Source organism: Puntigrus tetrazona, chromosome 18, assembly GCF_018831695.1.
Source record: "Puntigrus tetrazona isolate hp1 chromosome 18, ASM1883169v1, whole genome shotgun sequence".
In the NCBI taxonomy this organism is placed as follows: Eukaryota; Metazoa; Chordata; class Actinopteri; order Cypriniformes; family Cyprinidae; genus Puntigrus; species Puntigrus tetrazona.
In genome coordinates this window covers 21,204,252-21,221,024 of record NC_056716.1, presented here as the reverse complement: position 1 = coordinate 21,221,024, position 16,773 = coordinate 21,204,252, and the positions used below count along the sequence as shown (strand labels likewise).

Sequence of the window (16,773 nt, the reverse complement as noted above, 5' to 3'; positions counted from 1 at the left end):
TATTAAATAATACAAAAATGTATTTTCAAATACCAAATAACAAAATGCTTTAAGAATCAGAGAACTATTCAACATCCTTACATTAAAGACTGATCACTCACATCAAATAATGTATTCATTCTCCAGTGTCGCACAACTGTACGTACAGTATTTTCTTTTTCTGCTGAACAAAAAGATATTTTGAAGTCTTTGACTTCCATAGTATTTATTTCCATATTATGGAAGTTAATGTAGATAAGCAACTGTTTGGTTCTTCTCTTGGCTCTTGTCATTCTTTTATGTTAAGCAGAAGAAATAATGAAAAAATGAACTGCAATCCTTCTACAGTAATTTGTAAGCAACTTATGTTTGTTTTTTTAAATAATAACTGAATACATCACTGCTGATCATGGAAGAGGTAAATGGTCTGAGTAACTATTTGATTGGTAAAAGTTTTACAATCACCAAAACTGTTTGTCAAGATTTCATATGAATTTGAACAAAGCGTAATTTTCAGACTTTTATAAAGAAAACAAACTTTTTTTACCGAAAGTCCTACAGCCGCCATATATTGACCATTAAAATTTCTCACATTTATATTTCAACACTTAGTCTGCCTCTTTGCCTTATAGTGTGTCTTTCTCTCTTTCTGTTTCCGTGCAGTTCAAAGGCTGAACCCAGTGCTGTGGATCTCCATGAGTAACCAGACAGAGCTCCCTGCTTCCCCTTCATGCCTCTGTCATTTCCTTGACGCCCACCTTTCACCCTCTCTCTCCCCACCTGATAGTTACACCTCCTCAGTCTTCTTCCCTTAAATGATGTGGTCTGCTGTCCGTGCTCTGCTCCTGGTGCTTTTGGGTACCAGGGTCCTGCTCTCCAGCGGTGACTCTCCTCGCAAAGAAATTAAGATCGATGGGGACCTGGTTCTGGGAGGCCTCTTCCCCATCCACGAAAAGGGCATGGGCATGGACGAATGTGGCCGGATCAATGAAGACCGAGGCATCCAGCGGCTTGAGGCAATGCTCTACGCCATAGATCAGATCAACCAGGACGTAGGTCTGCTTCCGGGTGTGGCTTTGGGGGTCCACATCCTGGACACCTGCTCAAGGGACACCTACGCTCTGGAACAGGCGCTGGAGTTTGTTAGGGCTTCGCTTACAAAAGTGGATGATACCGAGTTCATCTGTCCTGATGGATCCTACGCTCTTCAGGAAGACAGTCCTCTGGCCATTGCCGGTGTCATTGGGGGATCTTTTAGCAGTGTCTCCATACAGGTCAGAACCAGTCAATTTAATCTAAATACACAAAATAGTAAAACAATTAATGAGTTAAGTTATTCATTATTAAATTTATTATGTTTGTTTGCTTATGGAACAAATCGGTTATTGTTAGAAAAGTGAAAAATGCCTTTAAAACTATTTTCATTCAAAATTGCTTGAAAATTACAAAGTAAATAAATTACGAAAAAAACGGCAAGTAAAAAAATTTAAAGACTGAAATAGTATTTTCTATTAATGATATTTTGGAACTCACATTTTCTTATAAAGCATAATCATTGGTGTATGTGCAACTTAAATTTTTTAAGTGCAAGTAATTTCCAAGTTTGTACATTATAATACATTAATACATTATATATGGAATAAATAAATTATGGAACACTACAGGAAAAAAAGCTAAATTTCAAATAAATATAATTTTAAATAAATATAATCAAGCTAAATAAACATACAGGGCGTAATAATTAAAAAACCCATTTCATTTTTTTTCTAAAATATTTATAGCGTTTCATATTGTCCCGAACAAATGGATTAAACGCAGTTTGGTTTCACAAATTAGTTGCAACAACATGTTCAAGATCTGAGTGTAATTAGCTCATTTAATTCACTAAAATTAAACAAGCAGCAGAAAATCCAGTCTCTGTAGCATAACCTCCCTTGAGATATTCCACGGTCACCTAAATAAGCCTCTTTTATTTGTGTAGAGTTCGGAGGAATTCATCAGAATTACTGAATTATTTGCAAGTTCGGCTTTGTGAATCACAAATTTGTTCTTTACCCTCTAGAAATCTACTTGGCGAAAAAACAACACAGCTCTTTCTCCTGACCAACTATGAAGAACTCAATCCATTATTTAGAGGGCCGCCCTCAAATAAAACTCTGTGCCACCCCCCTTTTCCATTCTTTGCTCTTGTAAATCCAGTTTGCTCTTTCCTTTCCTCTTGTACGTGCACAGATTAGCACTGCAGCTATACCATTGTGTGTGTTGTGCGTTGTTGCTTTCTAGTACCACTGGTGACAGAGCCATGGGAATTTGCATAATTTTGCATAACCCTCTCCCCATTTATGGCTCAGCAAAAGCTGACTTCCTCTATCAGTTCCGAAATCCATAATCTGTCTAACCCTCCTTTCTTCTTGTTCCCTCTCTCTGTCTTCTTCTTGTTCCTTGTCACTCTTTTCCCCCCATCTTCCTGCAGTTTTATTTAGCGATATTGCCCTGTTTCTGGCAAAGAGCTGAGAGAATTGTGACCTCACGGTGGTCTCTCGTTAGATAACCATTGTTATCCATCGCTCTCCTTTCATCGCCAACGACTGGGCATTGTTTTTCTCTCACGACACCGGCTGTTGTTTGACAATCCCGCCTCCCTCCCTCTGGCAGACTCTCTCCTGAGAGACTGTGTACACTTCTGTCCCTCATTCCTCCATTTTTTTACATCATATCTCAGCTTTCAAAGGGATAAAGTAATACAGGTTTACCTTACGTCAAACTGAAAAAAAAGAATAAATTTTGGTTTTGTGGGACTCGTCTTTAGACGGCGCTTTTGCTTTACATCCTATTGTCATCTTCGTAAAGTCTGCAGTTTAAAAGTTTTTTTGTAAAAGAAATTAATACTTTTAATCAGCAAGAATGCATTAAATTGATCAAAAGGGACAGGCCTTTACATTGTTTTCTTTTTTATCTGCATATTAGAATGAATTCTGAGAGATCACGCCGCTGAAAAAAATCAGCTTTGTCACCAGAGGAATTAATTATGTTTTAAAATATATTCCAAAGGAAAACAGCTATTTTAAATTGCAAAAATGCTTTATAATATTGTCTTTTTACTGAATTTTTAATCAAATAAATTCGGCCTTGAAGGGAAAAAGAACTCAAACTTGTAAACGGTTTCGCATTTCAGAGAGCAACAGAATCAAGTCCCACTCTAATTTTTTTCTCATTGATTAACTTATTCTTATGTTGAGAAATGGATGCTACATACCAGAATGAAGAAATTCAGGTTGGCTAAAACAATGCCTAATCCGGTTAAAAGAGCCAATAATATGCATGGCCATAGTGATGTCAGCAAAATAGAAAAGTAGAATGGGAATGATTTAATTTCTTTGTTCCTCTTTGGAATAACATGCTCTGATCAATCGCAGTAAGACCAGGATTTTTCATGAAGAAAAATCAATTTTGAGTCTAAGCTGATTTTTTTCATCTAAACATCAACAAAGTGTCAGCAACACTTATTTGGAGCATTTTGCAAACCTATGCAGAACATATCTGTGAGCATCCCAAAACACGAAATAAACATTGCATACAACAGGATCGAATTGCAGGCTCTCTCCTATCTTTGACGTAAAGAGCTGCGAGCTGTCTTTGTGCATGCCAGTGTCAGTGTTATGCAGGAAAAGAGACGTTATCCCGTACATTTCTGTGCGTGGGATGTGAGATAGGGAAGAGCCAAGCAGCATCTCACCAAAGAGAAACATTTCCGCCCTGCTGAGGCTGCCTGCGTCCTCTTAATTGGGCTAATGTGGCTTGATCCAATCAAATAACTAAAAAAAGAATATTTTATGTATCATAGACTTTGGATAATTAATTCATAAGGTGCTGACTTATTGATCGAAACAGGGTATCGTAATGCAGTATATGTTTGTGTGTGTTTCTCCCAGGTTGCCAACCTGCTGCGACTATTTCAGATCCCTCAGATCAGCTACGCCAGTACCAGTGCCAAACTCAGCGACAAATCCCGCTACGACTACTTCGCACGCACCGTCCCACCAGATTTCTACCAGGCCAAGGCCATGGCGGAAATCCTGCGTGCCTTCAACTGGACCTATGTTTCTACCGTCGCCTCAGAAGGTGACTACGGAGAAACGGGAATCGAAGCCTTCGAGCAACAAGCCCGTTTGAGAAACATCTGCATAGCTACTTCGGAAAAAGTAGGACGGTCGAGCGCGAAACGCTCTTCGTACGAGGCGGTGGTTCGCCAGCTTCTGCAAAAGCCCACGGCCCGCGTGGCAGTGCTGTTTTTGCGTAGCGACGACGCACGAGAACTCATCGCGGCCGCCGCCCGCCTCAACGCGTCTTTCCTCTGGGTGGCGAGTGACGGATGGGGGGCGCAAGAGAGCATCGTAAAAGGGAACGAGTTCACGGCGGATGGTGCGATCACTTTGGAGCTTGCGGCTCATCCTATACCAGAGTTTAACAGTTACTTCCAGAGCCTCACGCCTCTTAACAATCACCGCAACCCTTGGTTCAAAGACTTCTGGGAACAAAAGTTTCAGTGTTCGTTGGGCGGAGCTTCGACAGCAGGGGCGGGAACCCCGAAGCCACCTTGTGACCCGGAACTGGTCGTCGACAAGTCAAATTTTGAGCCTGAATCAAAGATCATGTTTGTCGTAAACGCTGTGTACGCCATGGCGCATGCCTTGCATCGAATGCAACGGACTCTTTGCGCCAACACCACACGCTTGTGCGACGCCATGCGGAGTCTTGACGGCAGGAAACTCTACCGGGACTTTCTACTTCACGTCAACTTTAGAGGTAACCTGCTTTGTGTTTCTCCTCGCAGTCTGCGAGTTTACGTTGTTCGCGGCGTATCTGTGTCACTCCGTGGTTCCGAAACGACAGGTTCTGTAATTAGAGGCACTGTGTGTCTTGATTGTGACTGGGAGAATGAGGCAGGAGTTGAGCGTCTTCTGTCAGCGCCGCTGAGAGCTCGGCGTTGACTGACAGCTGAAGGAGAGAGAGGCAGGTAAAAATAAACTATGTAAAAGTGCTCAGCATGCTCAGGTTGGCGTGGCAAGTAGATGGGATTATGCCACACTTATCTGTGACTATGCACAAACACATTCAAAGGCAAACTCACAGAGGGAGAGAGCAAACGATAGCTAGAAGTTTAGAGGAGGAAAGGATGCAGAGAATTCTGACTACGTCAAACAGAGATGATGGGAACAGCAGCACAATTACATTATACATAAGCAGCGCATAATGAATACATAAGGGATAATGCAGAGATGCAAAATAAACCTCGACAGGGTAATCAGGAGCCTCACTTGAAACAGAGTGGTCTTATATCATTCTAAGGGGATTATTTTGCAATAATGACCAGCAGACTGTGCATAATTTAGTTGATTACAAGACTACTCACCAAATAAATAAATAAATGCACATTAAATATTGATTTGAGCTGAAATTTCTTAATGTGAGAAGAAATAGGCTGCAGAGTGATGTAAATAAATACCTTAATCTATAGCACAGCTTATGCTTACAAAAGTACTGTGATGGTACTATAGTACAGTGGGAGTATTAGATGGTAATACTGTGTGATTTGGAAATATACCGTACAACTGAAGTTCATGGTACCTTATCTGATGTACCATAGTGGTACCATAATAAAATCCCAAAATACCATGGTTAGTACATTTTGGTGTTAGTACAAGTGGTGTACAATGCATCAGAATGCATATATATATATAAATGTTTAATAGAAATCTTTTATGCATTCTCTTTATCTTTCAAGAATACATTTATTTGATCAAAAATACAGTAATTTTGTAATTTTACAGTAATTTTGTGAAATATTATTACAGTTTAAAACAACTGTTTTCTTTCTTAACATATTTATTTTTTGCATTTTATTTATTCCTACGATGGCATAGAACTTTCAGCAGTCACATGATCCCTAAGAAATAATTTTATTCTGATTTGGTGTCCAAGTAACATTTTGGAATATTATTATTGTTGAAAACAGTAGTCCCGTTTTTAATGGAACATGTTACCTTTTTTGTAAAACCAAGAAAAAAGTTAGAAATAGAATAGAGCGATATTTGAAATAGAAATAGTTTGTAGCATTTTAAATGTTTTTACTGTTGCTTTTGATTCATATACAGTATTTATATACTGACAGACAGATAGATAGATAGATAGATAGATAGATAGATAGATAGATAGATAGATAGATAGATAGATAGATAGATAGAGAGATAGAGAGATAGATAGATAGATAGATAGATAGATAGATAAAACTACAATAAAATACATGCTTTTTCCCTATGATACTATCACTGTACTGCCACAGTACTTTTTGTACAGTGCATATGTGTGCATGTATAAAAGACAGAGCGGCAGAGGGAGGTAACGCTAGTTTCACACACAGAAAAGAGAGAAACAGACACAAAGACAGATGGAAAGAGTAAGAGAGAGAAAGAGAGAAAGATCGGGCAGATAAAATGACGGGAGAGAGGTTGAGTGGGCTGGTACGCATCAGCAGAAGAACATTCTCTTTGAAGTTCACCATCTTCATTTTTCAAGCGCAGAATCAAAGACGTGTGGGGTTTGCTGTCTGGGGCGATTGAGAGGGAGGCAGGAGGCAAGCCATGCAGGAGAACAGGAGGGGGAAAAAAAAACGTCATCATCATGCAGACAGAGGAGATGGAGGTAGAGAGAGAGACACACAGAAAAGACAGAATGGAGGAGCTTGTGGAGTGAGAATGATCGTAGATGTGCTTGGAATCGAAAACAAGGCTGCTGGTATAGATGATCTGCCATGGAGAAAGAGAGAAGCGGAGGAAAGATGGTAGAGATGAGAAAAGAAGCCCAGAAGGATTTACAGTTCACATTCTCCTCCCTACAGTGAAGAATTAAGTCCCTCTGCGATTCCCAGCATTCTGACTCACAAAGTTCACACAGCTGCCCCTTCTCTAGCTCTCTTTCAGTCTGTGGGAAGACTATTATTACTAAAGGTGCTTTCACATTTTTCGAGTCTGTTTGTCATTCGTTTGACTGGTTTTCAGACTCGGATGCACACCTTTTTGGCTTTTTGTATGACCAGCTGCAGCCCATTTACACTTGATATTAACATTTGCTCTGTTCCAAAACCTAGAGCTTGGAATCGGATGTCTTCCCTAACGCGATAGTTGATCAAAAAAAAAAAAAAGCACATTCTGTTACAAAAAGTAAGTGATATATATATAAAACTGTACAGTATTCTAATAATAATTAATATGAAGAGCGTAAAATGATCCATTATAAAACAAATAAATAAATTAACTATTTAACATTAGTAATAAGTAAAAGTGTTTTTTTGTTGTTTGTAACATTTATTATTATTGATGAGATACTATTTTTTTAAAGTATTTAGATTTTTTTATATATATATATATATATATATATATATATATATATATATTTATTTTTATATATATTTTTGTTTTCATTTTAAAGTTCATTTTGTTTACTTTTTTTAATAATTTTATTTGTTCTACATTTTTTTAGCAAATTTCGCAACTATTTTTAAAATACTTTATTTCAGTTAAAGTCTATTTTAGTTCATATTTTAAGCTGCAGTCCGTTACCACAGTGATTCAGGACAAGCCAAAAACACGGTTTGGAAAATTGATTCATGGCGTAATCGGTTATTATATACATTTTGTAAATACTGCACACAAAAGACTGCAGCTTCAAGTAATAAACCGTTTTAGCTTTATTTTACTAATAACTGTAACTCAAACGGGTCTGAAAAAACATGAGAGTGAATTAATGATGACAGAATGTAAATTTTTGGCCAAACTATTCCTTTGATTAAATCCACTGCATACACATTTTAACATACTAATATCTGATATATAGTTAATTGCGAACATCTCAACTGATCTTCTGTGACTGAATCACCCAAAGATGGACAAACACAAACACCAAGTGTACCATCTACTCCACAACCCTGAAGAATATTCGTCCTCCTTATAGAGAACATTCCTCCAGCAGGACTTGTTTATGGCTTATTGCATGTTAAAAGTGTTAGAAGAGGTTAGCTGGATGTCACAAAGTGCTATTCGCAGGCAGCTCCTCTTGTCAGTGGTGTTGTGTAAAAACCTTACCCTCCGTCAGAGCGTTTCTGTGCTGTGAGGAGCCTGTCACATCTCCAAGAGCCTGACTCCTCGAATACCCTAACACACTGTGGCAACATGCCGTTGCTATAGCAATTAGGTCGCCACATGGCATCAAGTGGTGAGGTAATCCAGTAGGGTTACAGAGGGGAGTTCTGTCAACAAAGAGAAGAAGAAAGCAAGACAGAGAGAAATACAGTACTTCCATTGAGTCCCGCTCCTTTAGACACTAAACACAAACACCGCACAATCTTTATTGCTTTCTATTACCTGCTAAGACAACATCTTAAAATTAAAGTCATACGTGATACTGTATATCTGAAATGCTTTACACGGGAGCAACTGTACTATTTAAACTTGGTTTTAGCTTGTGCTCTTTTTTTTTGTCGTGAAAAACTGGCAAAGTGCTCTTTTGCCGGCCAAATTAAAAAACAGATATTGCTAAAATTATAACTGTAAGCCATTTTTGTTGCAGTTGTAGGGCTTTATACATTTTAAATGACAAATGCATAAATGCATTATGAATATCAGTACTGTCAAACAATTAATCCCACATCAAATAATTTACGTGTGTACTGTGTATATTTATTATGTATATATACATACACTCGCATACGTAACATTTTTTTAAATATTTACATGCATATAAAATACATGAATTTATATTAAATATAAATATACTGAATATGTGAACATATTTTCCTTAAATGTATAATAAATATACACAGCGCACGCACACACACAATGTCATGCAACCAAAAACTTTTTAAAATAAGGATTAATTAGTCAACATTAGTTAATATTATTAGCTAACATGAACTAAGAATGGACGAAACTTCTACAGCATTTATTAATATTGGTTAATGTCAATTTCAGCATTTGCTAAGGCATTATTATCATCACAAGTTGCGCTTGTTAACATTAGTTAATGCACTAACATGAACTAACAATGAGCGAATAATTTTTATTAACTGTGTAACAAAGATTAATAATACTGTAAGAAATATATTGATCGTTATTTGTTCATGTTAGTTAAGAAATTTGTGTAAAAATGCATCAGTTAATTACAAAAATATATATTTCTCTATATATTTCTCCATGAAGAATGCATGCAATTAAAATTGCAATCTACATTACTTTGTAATAAAATGTAAATTTTTAATCAAATTAAAATACAGAAATACAGAAACAAACAGTACAGAATACACACACACACACAATTTATATATAGATATATACAGGTATCTAGAGGGCAGTATAATTCAACCACTAACCTTTTGAAACAGTCTCCTTTGTGTCGGAAACACCTGTGATGCTTCAAAATAATGTCTAGGTGGAATCTGGAAATGAGCTATCAAGATACACACACACACACACACAATAGGATATTTGTGTTTTTTTCTTTTCTCAGACACTTTCAACCCACACACCACGAAACAAAACAATTGCTCGTCCACCCACCATCGCCACACAAACACACACACACACACACACACACACACTGAAAGCTGGGATTTAAGCATCACCTCCATCTGCAGCCACTAGATCACTTACAACTAATTAGCCGCCTCTCAAATTCACAGATCTGGAGTAAATATTTATCATGCCTCACAACAATAGATTATTATTTTCGCGATGGTATATTTTCGGAGCAGCAGAAGCGTTTGACACCGAGCAGCTACAGAAGAGTTTTCACCTTGCTTACATTCTAAACACACACACACACACACACACACACACACACACACACACAGAGAGCAACATCATAATACACTATGAAACAAAGCAATCGCTCATCCACCCACCATTAACACACACGCACACACACACGCACACTGAAGTGGCACCGCAGAAAAAAGAGCTTATGTATTTGTTGCTCTGTGGAAGATTTATTGTCATGTAAACAGCGATGTGGGAAAGTCAGGCATGGATAGCATCTCTGCGCTCATACGACACAATCTCACAATACCGTATCCAAACTGCTGCGCATTTATATAGCTGGAAAGAGCCATAAACACATCCACAGCTATCTAGCAGAGGTGGTAAACCACAGGCAAGACTGTAAGGAAAAAATGTCAAGTCAGTGAGTCACCTCATGCAAGCTGTCCTGCTAAGAATCAAGTAATGACACAGAACAAAAAGTGCCTTATATTACTTATTTATTTCCCGACAGGAAATGAACTTTATGAATTATAAATATCGGAAAAGAAACTGTTGAGAAACATACTGTTGTTTTGTCTACATCTAAAAGCTGATTCTGTCAGCTGTAGCTAAATTCTGTTACAAGAAGAACAAAAATATAGTAAATAGATCACAAAAACTTTAACTAAATTGTACTAAATTGATCCACAGTTTCCACAAAAATAAAATAAAATATGCATTAAGCAATTAATGCGGGCTTAGTGAAATATGATAATTATATTTGAGACATTTTTTTAGTTTAAACTACTTATTCATATTACTATTTTACTTATACTTGCTCACCCACGCACTGTTCCAAAATTGTTTTCATCTGCTAAACTATTTTTACACATTTTGAAAAATGTTTCAGTATTTTATTTTGTACAGAGTGAAAATTAAAAGTGTTCAAAATTTCAAAAAAGGACCTAAAACATAAAACGAATCAATTTAACTCCAGCAGTTTAATCAATATATACAGAAAAGATACAATCAGTTAAATAAATAAAAAATAATAATAATTCAGTCCTAAGTGTCTCTCGTAAGCAATGTAAATGGCATGCTTTTGTATGACTGTGCACTGTGTAAATGTAGACTGAGAGGTTTTAGATGTTCATTTTGCAAAATAATTCATTGTTATAACATTGTTGCATCATTTTCCACAAGTCCAAGCAGACTCCTGAGTCATTTCATTTAGCCAAGCAAGTCACAAATCCTTAAATGTGCAACTCGAGTCAAATCATGTAACAGTAGTCCTCCACCTCTGCTATCTACTCATGACACACCTCTTTATCATTTCTTTCTGCTCTCCTTTCTCTGTGAAGAAGCTCTTCAAAACACAACTGTCAAATTCAGCTGTGCGTATGTCTGTGAACGTGTGTGTGTGTGTGTGTGTGTGTGTGTGTGTGTGTGTGTGTGTGTGGCGGGGTGAGTTGGGGGGGTCTTTGACAGGAAAGCTGTATCTGAATGGCGACTGTCAGTTGCATAGGTGTGCACAGTAGAGATATGTTGTTTTTAAGCCCTGAATTTTGGAAATGTCTCGGGTGCGAGATTGACATGTTGTGGTACCTCAGAGTCAAGCGGATCATGCTCAGCAGTGATGTCACATCGCCAACTCTATGTGTCTCTGTCAAAACGGAAAATAGTGTTACCACGGAGCTTAAAGAGTAACTGACAAGTGTATATTACCTGAGAGAGACAGAAAGTGAGACTGCACAAGTTGCTACAAAAAAACGAGCATTTTCGGTTGAAAATAGCGTTTTATGTAGGGGTGCACAGAAATGAAAATTCTAGGCCGAAACCGAAAATTCTGGATGCAGTTGGTCGAAAACTAAAAACGAAAATGCTTTGTAATGATTATTTATTATTTTATTAAATAATACAAAGTAATTTTATCGGTCCTTTTTTTAACACAATTTTTAATGATACTGAATTAAAAAAAAAAAAGTCTATAAAATAACCACACTTTTACTGAAAGTAACAAAACTGAATTTATTTTAATAATTGTAACACTTTAAAATAGGGTTCATAAATTAACATTAGTTAACATGAACTAAGAAAGAACACGCTGCAGCACAGTATAATATATACACACCATAAATATTATATATATTTCCGGCTTGTATTTTCATCTGTTCTTCTTTTTCACCTAAAAAACCAAAAATGCTATTTTTTGGCAGCCGAAATTTCAGTGCAACCTTTAGGTTAATGGATTTATTTATCGATAAACATACACTTTATTGTATGAAGTAACAATTTATCTAGTTTATCTTAAAAACTTTGGTTCGGTTGCAGCTGCATTGACTGAGTGCCTTATTCAACACATTACTGATTTATGTGCTGAAATAATCAGTGTTTTGGAATAAATTGGCCAAATTAATCAATGACTTGCTCATGAAGAGTCACTTGTCTCCACCTACAGGTGTAAAGATGTAACCTGCAGAACTGATAATAATGGAATAATCCTCACCATTGCGCCGATAGTTCATATGGAAGATAGCAGCAAAACGACAAATATAATGTCTTACATACAGGACTATTAAGGTAGTAAAAGTGAGGTTTCTAAGTGCATAACACACCTGACTGTGTTTATAAACTCGATATGATGCACACTCTGTTGGGAAAAAAGCAGCCTAGGCTGGTTGGCTGGTCTTAGGCTGAAAGTAGCTGGTCAATTCCAGCTGGTCTCCAAGCCTGGCCATCCCTCTTAACCATCTTAGGCTGGTTTTAGCTGGGTTTATTTTATTTTTTTTGCTATAGTTAATTCCTTAATGTGTCAAAATCTGTAAACAACTTTGTGAAACCCCTACAATGAAAGAGAGGTGAATTATAAATTCATTTTCATCCTCTGTCGGTCTGTGAGTGTTTATGTCTCTCGGCTCCACAAGCAGTCTGAGTGATGTGTGTTGAGCAGTAATAGACAGAATTGCTCCTCTCACACAGGTTAAACTGCTCTTGCCGGATCTGTTCAGATCAATAAAGCTATTCTAAGACACCGTCAGACTACAAGCCTGATTTGTTGATTTACTGTATCTGTGTCAAAAGCATCCCAGCAGTTGGTTTGTGGTTTTTGTCCGCGATATAACTTTGCCATTTGAATGACACAAGGCAACAAAAGATCATGAAATAAAAGTGTAAAAATGTACAGCAAAGTAATTATTTTTAAAAAGAACTCAAGAGATTGATTGATTGATCAAATCAAATTATGACCAATTCAAAATATATTTTAATCATAATCCCATTTCTATCTATACACACATGATATAATCTATGCATTTTGTTTATAATAATCTATCCATCAACCTATCACTGATAGATGTATTTTACCCTTAACCATAACCCCAATATCTATACATCCATCAATAGATAGATAGATATCAGATTGTCGCTGTAAATCCTATATGTAAAGCATTTATCCCACAATAGGTATGTCCATATCCTTGGAGGCTCAGCGCAAGCTAATTAACTGCAATTAGTGTTTGTAACGGGTAATTATATTACAGTTAATTATCCTGTTACCAGATGCTGATTATTTAATATAGGGGTGTGCTCAACATCTGCTGCCAATGAGGGATGATTACACATTATCGAGGGTCGCATGCCATCAAATTCTGGAACGAACAGATGAGCTATGAAGAAATGAACTATGGGCCACAGAAGGTTAATTTGATCCAGCACACAATGAAGTTCTCGAATACAGCAAGACGTGTGTGGATTTCATTGCATCTCAGCCGCATGTGTGTATGTGTGTGTGTGTGTGTGTGTGTGTATAAGTGGGAGCGTGAGTGCATGGGTGTTGACATTGACGTTATCTTTGTGAATGATGGGGTTCATAACTTCTAACCTGTTTTCCTTATCTGATGAATCATCATCCAGCAGCGAGCTTTCAGAGACCTCTGAGCAATTACACCATGCAGAGAAAATGCACTGCACCGAGTTTGGATGTAGCCTACTATTTGTGTGTCTACATATTAAAATAAGCATATAAATATCATGCCACTATTATAAATGCATAATATACATATTCAGATCCCCAACAAAGCCTAATGTGTGTGTGTGTATTTATAAAACGAATAATAACAATTATATTAATACGTTAGACAGACAGACAGATAGACAGATAGATAGAACCAGAGCCAGAGTGTAAAAACTTCTGTCAACATCTCTACAACTCCACTTCTCACTCTTTCTCTTGCCCCTATATAGAAAAATAATCACTTGTACAAACAGTAGTGACAGTTTCACCATCATCCCTTGAGGGGCATTTTCTTTCTCGTCTTTTCTCCTGGTTCACAATATATCATTCTCCCTGAGGCCAAAACGAAAGACAGAAGCATCAGCTCCTCTGTGCTCATTTGCCCGTGTCTTATTTTGCAATGTGCTGACCAAGGACACTTACTCCCAGAGCCCCAAGCTACGGTACAGAGGTGTGTGGGAGACTTCATATGAACGATAAAACCAATACCTAGCACATAAACCCTGACAGTAAGCAGCCCGATTCCTTATCAAACCCTCGATACATTCTTCGTTCAAAGTAGAATGGCGTTGCAGAGTCATTTTGTTTAGAGATTTGATGATACTTTTCTTTGCCTACTATAATTGCTTCATGAGCCTGAAGCCGTTTACATACTTACTGATAATAACCAAAGACAGTCATAAAGGGAACTATCTGTTCTTGAGTTAATAATGTGTTTCGTTCCGCTTGATATGTGTAAATTAACTTCTCCCCTCTTTCTTGTACTCTCTCAAGCTCCGTTCTCCCCTGCCGGCTCAGAGAATCAAGTAAAGTTTGACGCTTATGGCGACGGAATGGGCCGATACAACATCTTCAACTATCAGCGTGTGCCAGGCAGCGACAAGTTCACTTATATCCAGGTTGGAGAGTGGGCAGAGAGTCTTTCCCTAAACGAGGGTTTGATCGGTTGGCCGAGGGGAGCAGATGTACCCACGTCTCAATGCAGCGACCCTTGCGCTCCCAACGAGATGAAGAAGATGCAAGCAGGCGAATACTGTTGCTGGATTTGTACTCCTTGTGAGCCCTACGAATACCTGCCGGATGAGTTCACGTGCATGCCCTGTGCACCCGGCCAATGGCCCCGTCCCGACCTGACTGGATGCTATGACCTTCCTGAGGACTACATCATGTGGGAGGATGCTTGGGCCATTGGACCCATCTCGATTGCATGCGTTGGCTTCATATGTACTTTAATGGTCTTCGTCGTTTTCATTCGACACAATGACACGCCGCTGGTCAAAGCGTCCGGTCGTGAGCTGTGCTATATCCTGCTGCTGGGCGTCTTCATGTCCTACGTCATGACTTTCATATTCATCGCAAAACCTTCGCCTGTCGTGTGCACGCTGAGGCGGTTAGGCCTCGGTACCTCGTTCGCGGTATGCTACTCAGCCCTGCTCACGAAGACCAATCGCATCGCTCGCATCTTCAGCGGCGTTAAAGAGGGCGGGGCTCAGCGGCCACGCTTCATCAGTCCCAGCTCACAGGTGTTTATCTGTCTGTCGTTGATCTCCGTGCAGCTTTTGTTGGTGTCCGTCTGGCTACTCGTGGAGGTGCCTGGAACACGACGGTTCACAACGCCGGAGAAACGTCAGACTGTCATCCTGAAATGTAACGTACGGGACTCTAGCATGCTGCTGTCGCTCAGCTACGACGTGGTTCTGGTGGTCCTCTGCACGGTCTACGCCTTCAAGACCCGCAAGTGTCCAGAGAACTTCAATGAGGCCAAGTTCATTGGCTTCACCATGTACACCACCTGTATCATCTGGCTGGCCTTCCTGCCCATCTTCTACGTCACCTCCAGTGACTACAGGGTACGTCTGACAGTAACAAGTAATTCTGTAAAATTAAATTAAACTGAAATTCATAGTGTAACTTTAAAAGGGCGAAATCTCCTAAATATTTAATTCTGTCACCGTTTATGTCATTATGATTTCTTCTGTGAGGCACAAAATAACAAGATATTCTTTCTCCATACAATGAAAGTCATTGGTCTCCAAAGTTGTTTAGTTGCCAGTATCTTTTTTTGTTCTGCTATGAAATAATGACAAAAATTAAATTTTTGTGTGAACATCTCTTTAAGTAGAAAAGCAAGGTTTGTCGATGCAAATCTTGAATGATGTATTCATTAAGCCTCGTCTGAAAGTTTAAAGATGTTTCAAAGGCCTTGTGCACAGACAGATCTATAGAATTTTACATTTGTAGTTGCTCATTATATTAATTTATTTTTGCAAAAGTGTAAAAATTCTCGCACTAGCAGATAAATCAAATAACAAAATCTGAATAAAAAAATTCAAGTGACCCAGGACCACAAAACCAGTCATAATTGGCTGAATAAATAAAGTATAAATACTGAGAAAATCGCAAATCAATTCCTTAGCAATGCATATTATAAATCAAAAAAATACATTTTTATATAATTATGGTTAAACATTTACAAAATGTCTTCATGAAGCATTATCGCTGCCTTAATATCCCAATGATTTTTGGCATAAAAGAAAAATCTATCATTTTAATCCATACAATGCACTATTGGCTATATGGCTATTGCTACAAATATAATAGCGCTACTGTATTTATGATGGTTTTGTAGTCCAGGGTCACATATAGTCTATAAATTCAGATTTAATGATTCCCAGAATTGGCATATGATGCGATGAATAATGAATATGTTTGCAATTATATATATAAAAAAATAATACATCCTTATTGAATAACTTGAATTATCAGAGAACTAATTAATATTAATAATTATTAACAACATCAACATGCAACTGTGAGCCTTCTACCTCAATCCTAATGGTGGGGGATATCGTACTTATCTTTTTACTTTAAACAAAGCAATATTTGTTATTGTACAAACTGAAAGGAATCTAGCTTTCTTTGGGCCCAAATCGATTACATTTCCAGCTCATGAATTTAAAGGTAAACGATTCTTAACATAACTGAATTATA

The 16,773-nt window shown here is 37.8% G+C and overlaps 1 protein-coding gene across 3 annotated transcripts in view; it reads left to right on the top strand.

Annotated features, from left to right (window-relative positions):
- The window catches only part of grm3 (glutamate receptor, metabotropic 3), a 39,749-nt gene that overhangs the window by 14,153 nt on the left and 8,823 nt on the right, over positions 1–16,773 (top strand). For 2 of the 3 annotated variants that reach the window (XM_043265089.1, XM_043265090.1), the window contains 3 exons: positions 643–1,253; positions 3,912–4,785; positions 14,557–15,632. In XM_043265089.1, the coding sequence (XP_043121024.1) occupies positions 795–1,253; positions 3,912–4,785; positions 14,557–15,632 (2,409 nt within the window). In that variant the 5' untranslated portion in view covers positions 643–794. Of the gene's footprint in view, positions 1–642; positions 1,254–2,066; positions 2,169–3,911; positions 4,786–14,556; positions 15,633–16,773 lie in introns of those variants that run through there. The other variant, XM_043265091.1, reaches the window with a different exon arrangement.